The 12969-nt window shown below is 38.1% G+C and overlaps 1 protein-coding gene across 1 annotated transcript in view; it reads right to left on the reverse strand.

Moving 5' to 3' along the window:
• trpc5a (transient receptor potential cation channel, subfamily C, member 5a) overlaps positions 1-12969 on the reverse strand; it is a 159919-nt gene that overhangs the window by 15762 nt on the left and 131188 nt on the right. Inside the window, exons 15-16 of the mRNA XM_055007928.1 lie at positions 4149-4344; positions 1426-1635 (exon numbers count right to left, since the gene is read on the reverse strand). Coding sequence (XP_054863903.1) covers positions 1426-1635; positions 4149-4344 — 406 coding nt within the window. The remainder of the gene's footprint in view (positions 1-1425; positions 1636-4148; positions 4345-12969) is intronic.

Genomic DNA, 12969 nt, shown 5'->3' on the forward strand with positions numbered 1-12969 from the left:
TTGATGACCTGTGATGACGTGTCGATGACATGTTGATGACCTGTGATGACGTGTTGATGACGTGTCGGTGACGTGTTGGTGACGTGTTGATGACCTGTGATGACGTGCTGGTGACGTGTTGATGGTGTGTTGATGACGTGTGTGATGACATGTCGATGACGTGTGATGACGTGTTGATGACGTGTTGATGACGTGTGATGACGTGTGGATAACGTGTGGATGACGTGTTGATGACGTGTGATGACGTGTGGATGACGTGTGATGACGTCTGATGACGTGTTGATGATGTGTGATGACGATGACGTGTTGATGACTTGTGATGACGTGTTGATGACGTGTGATGACGTGTTGATGACGTGTGATGTGTTGATGTGTGATGATGTGTCGATGACGTGTGATGACGTGTTGATGACGTGTGATGACGTGTTGATGACGTGTGATGATGTGTTGATGACGTGTTGATGTGTGATGATGTGTGGATGATGTGTGGATGACGTGTGATGATGTGTTGATGATGTGTGATGACGTGTTGATGCCGTGTGATGACGTGTTGATGACGTGTGATGATGTGTTGATGTGTGATGATGTGTTGATGTCTGATGATGTGTTGATTACGTGTGATGACGTGTGATGACATGTGGATGACGTGTGATGATGTGTTGATGATGTGTGGATGATGTGTGATGATGTGTTGATGATGTGTGATGTGTCGATGACGTGTTGATGTGTGATGACGTGTTGATGACATGTGATGATGTGTTGATGATGTGTCATTTTTATCAGGTTTTGAGTGGCGTCTCTCCAGACCTGAATTGAACCTCAGTATTTGTTGCAAAGACTTCAAAAGAGTTTACAAAGATTTCACAAAGAAGGAAGTAAGATTAGAAACTTACCTGGATCATATAATAACAGCCATTAATAAATACCACATGTAGGAAATGTAGAACACGTAAACTGATTGACATGTTCTATATGACAGCTATATGACACCCGTGAGAACGTTAAAAAGAAATGATTTCGTTATTACATATATGGACTTTCTTTGAAATTAAATCATGACAATTGATCATGTCAATATTCTTTTCAAAACAGTTGTGACTGCAAACCAACCAGATGAGTTTTTCTGTCTGATGTACGACATAACGATGAATCACTGCAAAACCTCCACAGTTCAAGAACCTGAATGTGAAGCTGCTGTTCAACCAAACAGGCAGGAACTCCTGATACAGAAAAGGCTGGAAGCTTTAGTAACGGAATTAAAAACAGGACAGACTTTAGGTAGAATATCCTGATGTAGAGGAGCTGGAAGCAACCTGAAGGCTGCATAGAGACCAGACGTCCATTTCTTTAGAACTATTTGAAAGATGCTAAAATGAGAGAACCAACAGAATTAAACTCAACCAGAACATCTTAATGTGGACTGACCGTGAATTCTCGCAGGTTTTCACATTTGTGCGAGTCGTCTCCGGGCGGCTGTCCTCGGTTGCACAGCTTGTTGTGGAGCCACATGAGGAGGTACCAGATGGACTTGGGGCTGGGGATGATGTTGAAGGGAGGAGGCAGCGTTCCGCCCTCGTCGAAGTAACTCATCCACAGCTTGGTGCGAGCGAACTTCCACTCGATGTCAGCGTGGTCCTGGAGGAAGACCGGGAACAGCAGGAGACCTTCAGAAGCTCAGATTACTGCTGACTGAAATCTGTTCTAGAGGAGCGTTTTAGGACAGGGGTGTCCAACATGTGGCCCGCAGGCCAAAACCAGCCCACCAGAGGGTCATTTTGTGTCTCATTTTTGTAATATTTTGTTTTGTTTTTGTTGTTTTTTCTGACTTTTGTCATTTCTTTTTGTTGTTTTGTTTCTCCTTTTTGACATTTTGTGTTTTTATTTATTCATTGTTTTTTGCTTCATTTTTGTTTTTGTGTTTTTTTGTCATTTGTGTTGTTTTTCTAGTTTGTCGCTTTTGCCATTTTTTGTCTATTTTTTGTTGTTTGTCCATTTTTTTTGTTGCTTTCTAATTTTTATGTTAAATTTTTTGTGTCTTTTTTGTTTTGTTTCGGGTTGTTTGTCCCATGTTTTTGTCGTTTTGTGTGTCCTTTTTGTCTAACTTTTTTATCTTTTATTAATAAATAAATTTAATTCATATTTTTAGCTTTTTTTTGTTTCTTGTCATATTTTTATCATTTTATGTTTTGCTTTATTTGTTGTTTTGTGTCGTTTTTTGTCATTTGGTCTCTTGTTTTATTTTGTGTTGTTTGTCTAATTATCATTTCGTGTCTCATTTTTGTCATTTTGTGTCTCATTTTTGTCATTTTGTGTCTCATTTTTGTCTTTTTTTTTTTTTTTTTTAAAGTTATTTTTTTGGCCTTTTTGTCGGCTTTATTAGATAGGCACAGTGAGAGAGAGACAGGAAACAGGAGAGAAGAGTCGGGGGAAGACATGCAGCAAAGGGCCGCGAGCGGGAATCGAACCCGGGCCAGCTGCATCGAGGACCAGCCCCTGTACATGGGTCACCCGCTCAACGTGTTGAGCTATACGGGCACCTTATTTTTTTCATTTTGTGTTTTGCTGAATTCGTTGTTTTGTGTCTCAGTTTTGTCGATTTGTGTTTTATGTGTCTCGCTTGTGTTGTCAGTCTATTTTTTGGTTGTTTTGTTTCTTGCTTTTGTAATTTTTTTGTCTCGTTTTTGTTGTTTGTCCATTTTTGTTGCTTTGTCAAATTTTTGCCTCTATTTTGTTTTGTCTCGTTTGTCTCATTTTTTGCTGTTTTGTTTCTCCCTTTTGTCATTTTGTGTCTCATTTCTGTAATATTTTGTCTTGTTTTTGTCATTTTTTATCTTGTTTTTGTTGCTTTGTGTTTCCATTTTGTGTCTCACTTGTGTTGTTTATCTATTTTTTTAGTAATTTTGTTTCTCGCTTTTGTAATTTGTCTAATTTTTGTCATTTGTCTATTTTTTGGTTGCTCAAACTTTGTCAAGTTTTTGCCTATTTTTTTTGTTTTGTGTCGTCTCATTCTTTGTCATTTTGTGTCTCATTTTTGTAATATCTTGTTTTGTTTTTGTTGTTTTTTTGTCTTTTTTTGTCTGACTTTTGTGTTTTGTCTCATGTTTTTGTCGTTTTGTTTCTCATTTTTGTCGTATTGTGTTTCTTTTTCCTGCAGCTGTATTGATGATTGATTTCTCCTTTTAGTTGGTTTCTAATCAAACGTGCTGAACTCCTCAGTTCAGCTCTTTAAATGTAAAGACTGGAACTCCTGTTAGTTCTATTTGACCGCAATCTTTATAATCTTTGGGTTCTGGACCGATGATCTGACACATAAAGTCATCTGATGATGCTACTTTGGGTTGTAGCTAAAAATAATGAGAATATTTCTAGGTTTTCTGATGTTACACTGACACATGGATTAGTTGCCCCTCTAATAAAATTTAACTAAAAAGAATGTAAAATCATCAAAGCTGAAACCAGGACTAGTTTGTAAACTACCGTTCAAAAAGTTGGGGGCCATTTAGAAACGTCCTTATTGTTTACAGAAAATCTTCTTTTTTTCTTTTTTTTAAAAAATGAGGATAAGCTTTGAACGGTACTGTATATTTTTGTGTATTTTTACCTGTATTTTTACTGTATTTTAATGTATCTTTACTGTATTTTATTATATTTTTACTACATTTTTACTGTATTTTACAGTATTTTACAGTATTTTTACTGTTTTTTTATAGTTTAATATTTTTTAGTGTATTTTTCCTATATTTTACTTTTTACTGTAATCCTACCATATTTTTTATGATACTTTTATTATATTTTTACTGTATTTTACTGTATTTCTACTGTATTTTTTCTATATTTTTAATGTATTTTTACTACATTTTTTACTATATTTTTACTGTATTTTACTGTATTTTATTTCATTACCGTTCAAAAGTTGGGGGTCTCTTTGAAATGTCCTTATTTCTGAAAGAAAATCAAGTTTTTTCCAGTGAAGATAACTGACTATTGATGACTATTCTAGCTGGAAACAAGGAGAAAACATGAAACTGTCTGAACGGTAGTGTGTGCTGCTGGGACTCATGGATCAGCTGCTCCTCTAATCTACAAATTTAACTATAATGAATGTAAAAAGCAGGACGAGCTTGAGTTTGAATGCTGCTGTGACTCACGGCGATGAGCTGGTAGGAGTTGTTCATCATGGCAATCAGCATGTTGAGCAGCACCACCAGAGAGATCACGTTGTACGTCCCGAACATCGTCGCCCCAACGAACTCCGTGAACTCGTGTCGAGCTTTAACGTTGGTCACGTACAGATTGAGGAGCCCGAATATGGACCAGAACAGAGACTGGAGGGTTTCAAATAACCTGAAGGGACACACAAACAGAGAAGGTTCTAAAAAGGCCAAAATAAAGACTTCTAAACAATGTGAAGGACTAAATGAAGACAGAAAGAAACAATGACGAGGGACAGAAAACATCTAGAGGTTTCATTTCATCAGTTTAACCCTCGTGTTGTTCTGTGGGTCCAAATTGACCCGTTTTAAAGTTTGAACATGTGGAAAAAAATGTATTTTCACAGTGAAGCTTCTGATGTCCACATTTTCAACATTTTTGGGAAATCTTTGAACATTTTTCGGTGGAAAAAAGAAATGCTAAAAAAATGTTTCTTAAGAACATTCACATAAAAATCAACCAAAATCGAGTGAATTTCGCTGGATTTTGGTTGATTTTTATGTGAATTTCTTAAAGAAAATATTAGACGTTTTACTGATATAGATGGAATCACTTTAGATATTTTTAGGATTTTTTTGGAAGATTTTTACTCATTTTTAAAAAAAAAAATATTTACAAGAATTTTCTTGCCAAATTTGGGGGATTTTTTAAAAATAAAACTTTTAAGGGAAACTTTTAAGGAATTATTGGAATTTTCTTCCTGAAAGGTTTTCAAATTTTCAGAAATTTGGGGATTTTTTTTGCTGAATTTTTGGATTTTTTTTTAGACAAGGAAACAATATTTATTGGTGTCTCTAAATGAAGACAACAGGAGGGTTAAAACACTGCCTGCAGTTCACCTGAAAAATCCCTGAATTTTTTTCACTAAATCGCTGATCTGCATCTATGAAGAATCACATTAAACTCTGAAGCTTTTCCTGGTCTAAACCCTGCAGATGTGAGGATGAACCTTTAGCTGACGCTGAACCAGATGCATCTTTGAGCCATAAAACAGTAAAAGCTTCCATAAATCCACGGCTGCAGGACGCTGTAGAGCAGACAGGAGGAAAGAAGGAGGAAAACATCACAGGTTGTGATTCTGAACAGAACTAAAACCTGTTGGCGACGACGCCACACATCCAGATGGCAACTGAAAAACACGAAGCGGCAACGCAAAAACAAACGTCAGTCAACAGGATTTATGACTTTAAATCATTTAAGGTCGTTTCAGTTAAAACCAAGAGAAAACACAGACAGGAGGGTCCAGATTTATTACTTTTTAATCGACTTTTTCATCAGTTCTGAGTCTGTCTCACTCTTTAACACATTATCTGGAAGTCCTGCTGATATTTTTTCATTGAAGTTGAACAGAATGTTTTTTTTTACAGTGGTGGGATACAGCTGCAAATATGTTGATGGTGAAAGTCTAATTAAGTGATTCAATCCAAAGGAAAACATTTTATCTCACAGTCTGGTAAGTTTTCTTTACATCTGCTGTAATAAATAATAACAACGCAGCTAAATCCCAACAGGAATGTTCTCTTCAACAGGGTAAAATGTGGTATTTCTTTCTGGTTTAGGTTTTAGAACCAAGAGAGATCAGATCCTAACATCTGAAACAGCAGCAGAGCGAAGCCTCCATGTGGAGGAGATGATCTGATTACATTCTGCTGTTCCTTCCTGCATAAATCTGCATATTAATGATAAAAACAGGTTTTCTGAAGCTCTGTGACGACAAACTGCATGATGAACAGTGTTTGAGTGGATCATGACAGGAACAGATAGAAGGAGCTGATGACCTCTATTCCAGATTAGTCCTAAAAACACCTGAAACATGACGTTTCATTCTCAGACCAACGTTTCAACTCCACTGGGTCTTCATTTGAGTCAACAGCATCAAATAGATCACAACTGACGGTTTAGTCCACCAAAATACAACTTTCTGTCAATTAAAACTGGACATCTGCACTGATTTTTGTGTTAAAGACGAGTTGATGAAAAACCAGAGTCCTGTTGGTCAAACTAAAGGCTGCATTTTATTAGGACATTTTTTACTCATTCTGAATGAATTTAAAGTCATTTTGGGCAAATTTGAACTAAATTAAGAGCATTTTTAATCATTTAGGACAATTTTCTGGTCAAAATAGCAAACAAGAAAAGCACTGAGAGAGCTCAGTCCTCCTCCAAGGCTGCAGAGTCGTATCATTTCAAACAGATTAAATCTTGAAAATATTTGTATCAGAAATCACCATAGAATGTGAGCATTTAATATAGATGTACCCACAAACAAAACCTTGCCCTGAGCTCAGGTGTGTGTTCTGCATGTGTACGTTATGTACAGATACCGGATTGCGTGACCTAAATATGTAACGGGCGGCGGGAATTGATGGGACTCAGAAACACCCCCACAATTTAATCAGTTGTTCCTTGGATCATTTCTGATGGATAAGTCCTGATAAGTCTGCAGTGGTGGATTTGTAGTAGGATCACAATCAGCTGATGTAGTGTTCACTTGTTGTCATGGTTACAGTGATGCTGTGCCGCTACCTGGCAATGATACAGAAATCTTTAACAAATCCGTGGATCCAGACTATAAGCTGCATCACTGCCAGAATCTAATCACTTGTTCCTTGTGTCATTTCTGACCTTCTCTGGCAATTTTATTCAAATCCGTTGGTCTGGTTTAGAGGAATGTTGCTGACAGACAGACATTCATTTTCATAATTAAAAATGTTTAATCATTATAATCTGCTGGAAACCGTTGTGTCTGTTGGAGTTTTGTTTCTAAATATTGAACCATGAAAATGTCTTCTCTGGTTTTTAGAGGGTGAAAATAGAAAACCTCCAGGTCTGAAAACAGCAGCAGTTCACCCACATTTAGCCAGGAGGTGATTCAGAACTTGGTTTTAGGTCCCAGATAATAAATAGAGAACAAAATATGAGACGAAACAGCAGCAAGTTTAGTGAACTGCAGAAGAACAACAGAGAAACAATGGAGGGATGCTGAGGATCAGCTGGAAGGAGACAAGGAGACAAGGAGAGGAAACCAGGAGAGGAGACCGGGAGACAAGGAGAGGAGAAAAGAGGAGATGAGATGATAAAACAGAAGGAAAGAACAGAAAATAAAGAGGAGGGAAAACCAACAAAGGGATGAGCATAAATCTGGAGAGAAGAGACCAAGAGGAGGAAAGGAAATAAGAGGTGAAGGAAGAGAAAGAAGAGACAGAGAGGAAGGAAAAAGACAAGGAGATGCAGCAGGAAAGGAAACTAGGAGAGGAAGATAGAAACCAAAGAGGATAGAAAACCAGCAAAAGGTGGAGAGAAAAAAATACAGGGAGGAGAAATGAGATGAAGGAGGACAGAAAGCAAATAGAGGAAGAGAAGAGAGAAAAAAGATGAAAAGGAGGGAGATAAAGGAGAGGAAAACAAATCCATGGATCCAGACTATTATGACAAAAATGAGACAAAATGCCAAAAACGAGACACAAAATGACGAAAATGAGACACAAAATGACAAAAATGAGACAAAAAAACGACAAAAATGAGACACAAAACGACAAAAATGACACACAATGACAAAAATGAGACAAAACGCCAAAAATTAGACACAAAACGACAAAAATGAGACACAAAATTATAAAAATGATGCATAAATCTTTAACATATCTGTGGATCCAGAGGATGAAAAAAGAACAAAAGGAGGGAGATAAAGGAGAGGAAATGAGGAAAAAAGGTGAAACAAGGAGACAAGAAGATGACAGAGAAAACAAAGAGGAGGGAAAAGAAGACAAGGAGAAGAAAAACTGGTGAAGAAACTAGAAGAGAACAGATATAGAAGAAGAGGAGAGGTGAAGGAGGCTCATTTCTCGGTTTCTTCTCTTCTCTCTTTCTGGTTTCATAACTCAGATCTAACATCCCGCTGGGCTGATTTGTTCCCTCCTCTCTTTATTTACATCTCTGACAGAAAGTCATCACCCTCTGATGGAAGCAGCGTCACCACAACCATAAGCTGAATATTTAATGCAGCATGGATATAAAAACCTGCCGACAGCAGCCACAATCGACAGTGACGCTTCATCAAAAATTCAATAAGCAGCCTGTAAATGTAGCTGTCGCATGAAGACAAACACACAAACAAATGAACGGACATAAAACCAGGAGAAACCACGACACTGGACCATGAAGCAAGGTTCTACCTTCATACTGGGAAAATTTCCAGAGCTACAGACCTTCAAGTCCATAGAGGAGGGTCCAGACGAAGTTCTGCTGATCACAAATGATGGAAAAATGGGCTTTTTCCATCATTTCTGATCCTCAGAACTTCATCAGTCCAGCAGGTAGAACCATGACATTTAGGAGGAGAAACACATCTGAGTTCTGGTAAAAAGGGACACTAAAATAATTTAAAAAGCTGGAAAATCACCACAAAAATAGACCTATAGAAGTACCAAAAAAAAAGGATGAAAAATACCACAAAGAAACACAAAATCAGCACAAAAAGACCCAAAATCACCACAAAAGAGGTAAAACATAGCACAAGGAGACACAAAATGTCCACTGAACGATGCAAAATTACCACATAAAGAGACCAAACTACCAAAAAAGGGGCCAAAACTACCACAAAAAGAGGAAAATATACTAAAATGTCCACTGAAAGATGCAAAATTACCATAAAAAGGCCAAAACTACCGCAAAAAGACCCAAAATCAGCACAAAAATAGGTTAAAATACCACAGAAAGACATACAATCTCCACCAAACGAAGCAAAATGACCCCAAAGAACCAACTGGTTCTTCATCTCCAGTAACTTTATCAATGATCAGAGTTCTACCTTCAGACTGGGAATATTTCCAGAGTTCCATAGAGGAGGATCCAGATATATCTCCTTTTAATGGACTTTTTCCATCATTTCTGATCCTCAGAACTTCATCAGTCCAGCAGACAGAACCATGACATTTAGGAGGAGAAACACATCTGAGTTCTGATAAAAACTGACACCAGATCAGTTTAAATCCATCCAGGTGTCACAATCTGAAGAATAAATCTGTTTTTTCTTTAACTCTCTAGAACCAACTTTGAGCATCAGTAAGTCGTAGAAACAATCTTTGGTTTCCTGGACAAATAAAGTTGGTCAAAAATGAGCTGAAATGCATCCAATGTTGCTATAAAATGTTAAAAGATTTGTCCAAAATTACACAATAAATTCCATAAAGAACCCAAAAGTGTCCCAAATGGCAGATAATGTGTCCAAAATCACAAGTAAAATCGTCCAGAACTTCTACAAAATGGCAAAAAAAGTATAAAATGAGCCAAAAACTTTCAAAAATATCTCAAAATTTGCACAAAATTACCAAAAAAAGTCAAAATTTTATAAATTAAGCCTCAAATAGTCAAAAATTGAAATTTAAGTAATTTTCAGTATTTTTTTACTTTTTTTATTTGTCATTTTGGAAAATTTTGAGAAGAGTTTGACAGTTTTTTTTTCTTGGCCTTTTGGACAAATTTGGAGGAACTGAGATTTTTGTGCAATTGTGCAAGTTTTTCACAACATTTTGAGTGATTTCTAAAGAACAGAAAACAGGTTGGAACCAGAGGGGTCACACTGGAAAAGGGAAATCTGTTTTTGTTCAGCACAATTCTCAAGTCATTTTGGAGAAATTTCCACATCAATTTGAACAATTTGTGAGTCATTTTAGACCATTTTTGTGGAAATTTTAACAATTTACGTGTCATGCAAACAAATTCTGCCTTTTTTGGGGACTATTTTTGTTAAACACTGACACCAGATCAGTTCTACATCCATCCAGGTGTCACAGTCTGAAGATTTATAAAGTTCAAAGTTAGCCTGACGCAGAGAGACATGATACAGCAGGTCCTCAGTTTATAACATCCTCCACGTCCGATGTGTTTCGTGGCTACGTCTCCATCTCCCATATATTTATTGAGAAAGTCTTGTTCCATCATTACAGCATTGATGACGTTAAAATGGATTTTGTGCAGGAACTAGTTGATGAGCGGAGCGGATGAATACGTCGTTATGCGGTGCTATCAGACGGCTTTGTTTCCATTCTCTGGTTGTACTCCACCTTGGATTGTGTTACATTCACTAACTTTTTGTCCTTCATTATGACTCCCAGCATAAGTCAGACTCTTCTGATGCTTGGAAGAAAAGGAAAGCCGCCTCCATGGAAGTGAAGGTAGACAGAGTGAGTGGTAGAGAGTTCCGACTCCAGGTGAAAATCGTGTTACGTCGTGTCGTAGGAACAGAATTCCAACATAAGTCGAGACCCTCCTGTAAACTCATTAAAGAATCTGCTTCTTGGTTCCTCCTTTATTTCAGAGTGTTTTTGGGGATGTAAAAGGTTTGTAAACTTTAGCTTGACTCAATTTCAACATTCATTTTAAGCTGCATTGGGTCTTTTTGTGATTTTGGACACATTTTAGGTCATTTATTTATAGTTTGGACCAGTTTTTGTTGGAGGTGAAAAGTGCAAACTTCGCGTTACTTTTTATAAAACCAAAATTGAGACAGACATAGAGTCAAAGAAACAAGCATTAGTACCCTGGATCATGGCTAGAACATCCATCCATCCATCCATCCATCCATCCATCCATCCATCCATCCATTATCTATACACTGCTTAATCCTCACTAGGGTCATGGGGGGGTGGAGTCTATCCCAGCTGACTCAGGTGAAGGCAGGGGACACCCTAGACAGGTCACCAGTCTGTCGCAGGGCTACATACAAAGACAAACAATCACTCTCACATTCACACCTACGGGCAATTTAGAATGATCAATTAACCTCAGCATATTTTTGGACTGTGGGAGGAAGCCGGAGTACCCGGAGAAAACCCACGCATGCACAGGGAGAACATGCAAACTCCATGCAGAAAGATCCCGGGAAAGCCGGGACGTGAACCAGGGATCTTCTAGCTGCAAGGCGAAAGTGCTAACCACTACACCACTGTGCAGCTCCCTGGCTAGAACATGTTCCTGATATCAAATGTAGATAAAAATAAACCTTAATTTCAACTTTCAGTTCAAAAATGAAAGTATTCATCTTCAAAATGACTCCAAATTTGTCCAAATATTAAAAATAATACTCAAAGTGATTAGATGGTCGTCCACAATGACTAATAGCATTATTAACATGACCTTTTCCCCCACAAAATGACATAAAATTGTCTGAAAGTATCACAAGAGGAGTAAAACCCCATATTGGATGAATAAAATAAATGCAGCATGGCTCAGAAACAGAGTAGTTGGAGATCCATTCAGTATGGTGAAATATCGTCGACTGATGATGAGCAGAGAGGAAAAGTCTGGAGACATGGAGATAGTTCAATATCTATTTCTTCATCATACTGACAGAAGACATCTCACTCTCCTTCTTCATGGTCGTTCTGTTTCCAGTGAGCTGCAGGACTTTATGTTGCAGTGAAAAATGAACCACAGTGAAGAAACATGAGACAAAAGCTAAAAATATTCAGTCCAGAGGGTTGAAAAACTCAGTAGATCCTCTTTAGTTTGGACTTTTTGGAAAACATGAGAATCAACATCAACCAAAAACCACTTTGGTCCAAACAGCTTTTAAAATCTGCTTTTGGTTGAAGTTCAAGTGGTTCTTTTATGTTTGTAAAAGGCAGATATGTTGGTGAATCCAGAATCAGACCTGCTGTGTTGCAGGGACATGGAGACAGTATGCTGACCTTAGAGAGAGTTTCATGTGGAAGAAGCCTGATGAGGGTTTGGAGAGTGACGGAGTGTTTCTAGAGATGAACATCTAGACACCAACATCTAGACCCAACCAACACATTAACGGTGATGAGAGTGAAGGAGTGTTTCTAGAGATGAACATCTAGACCCAGCGACACATTAACGGTGATGAGAGTGAAGGAGTGTTTCTAGAGATGAACATCTAGACCCAGCGACACATTAACGGTGATGAGAGTGAAGGAGTGTTTCTAGAGATGAACATCTAGACCCAGCGACACATTAACGGTGATGAGAGAGTGAAGGAGTGTTTCTAGAGATGAACATCTAGACCCAGCGACACATTAACGGTGATGAGAGAGTGAAGGAGTGTTTCTAGAGATGAACATCTAGACCCAGCGACACATTAACGGTGATGAGAGAGTGAAGGAGTGTTTCTAGAGATGAACATCTAGACCCAGCGACACATTAACGGTGATGAGAGTGAAGGAGTGTTTCTAGAGATGAACATCTAGACCCAGCGACACATTAACGGTGATGAGAGTGAAGGAGTGTTTCTAGAGATGAACATCTAGACCCAGCGACACATTAATGGTGATGAGAGAGTGAAGGAGTGTTTCTAGAGATGAACATCTAGACCCAGCGACACATTAACGGTGATGAGAGTGAAGGAGTGTTTCTAGAGATGAACATCTAGACCCAGCGACACATTAACGGTGATGAGAGAGTGAAGGAGTGTTTCTAGAGATGAACATCTAGACCCAGCGACACATTAATGGTGATGAGAGTGAAGGAGTGTTTCTAGAGATGAACATCTAGACCCAGCGACACATTAACGGTGATGAGAGAGTGAAGGAGTGTTTCTAGAGATGAACATCTAGACCCAGCGACACATTAATGGTGATGAGAGTGAAGGAGTGTTTCTAGAGATGAACATCTAGACCCAGCGACACATTAACGGTGATGAGAGTGAAGGAGTGTTTCTAGAGATGAACATCTAGACCCAGCGACACATTAACGGTGATGAGAGTGAAGGAGTGTTTCTAGAGATGAACATCTAGA

Source organism: Amphiprion ocellaris, chromosome 23 (assembly GCF_022539595.1).
Source record: "Amphiprion ocellaris isolate individual 3 ecotype Okinawa chromosome 23, ASM2253959v1, whole genome shotgun sequence".
Classification (NCBI taxonomy): Eukaryota; Metazoa; Chordata; class Actinopteri; family Pomacentridae; genus Amphiprion; species Amphiprion ocellaris.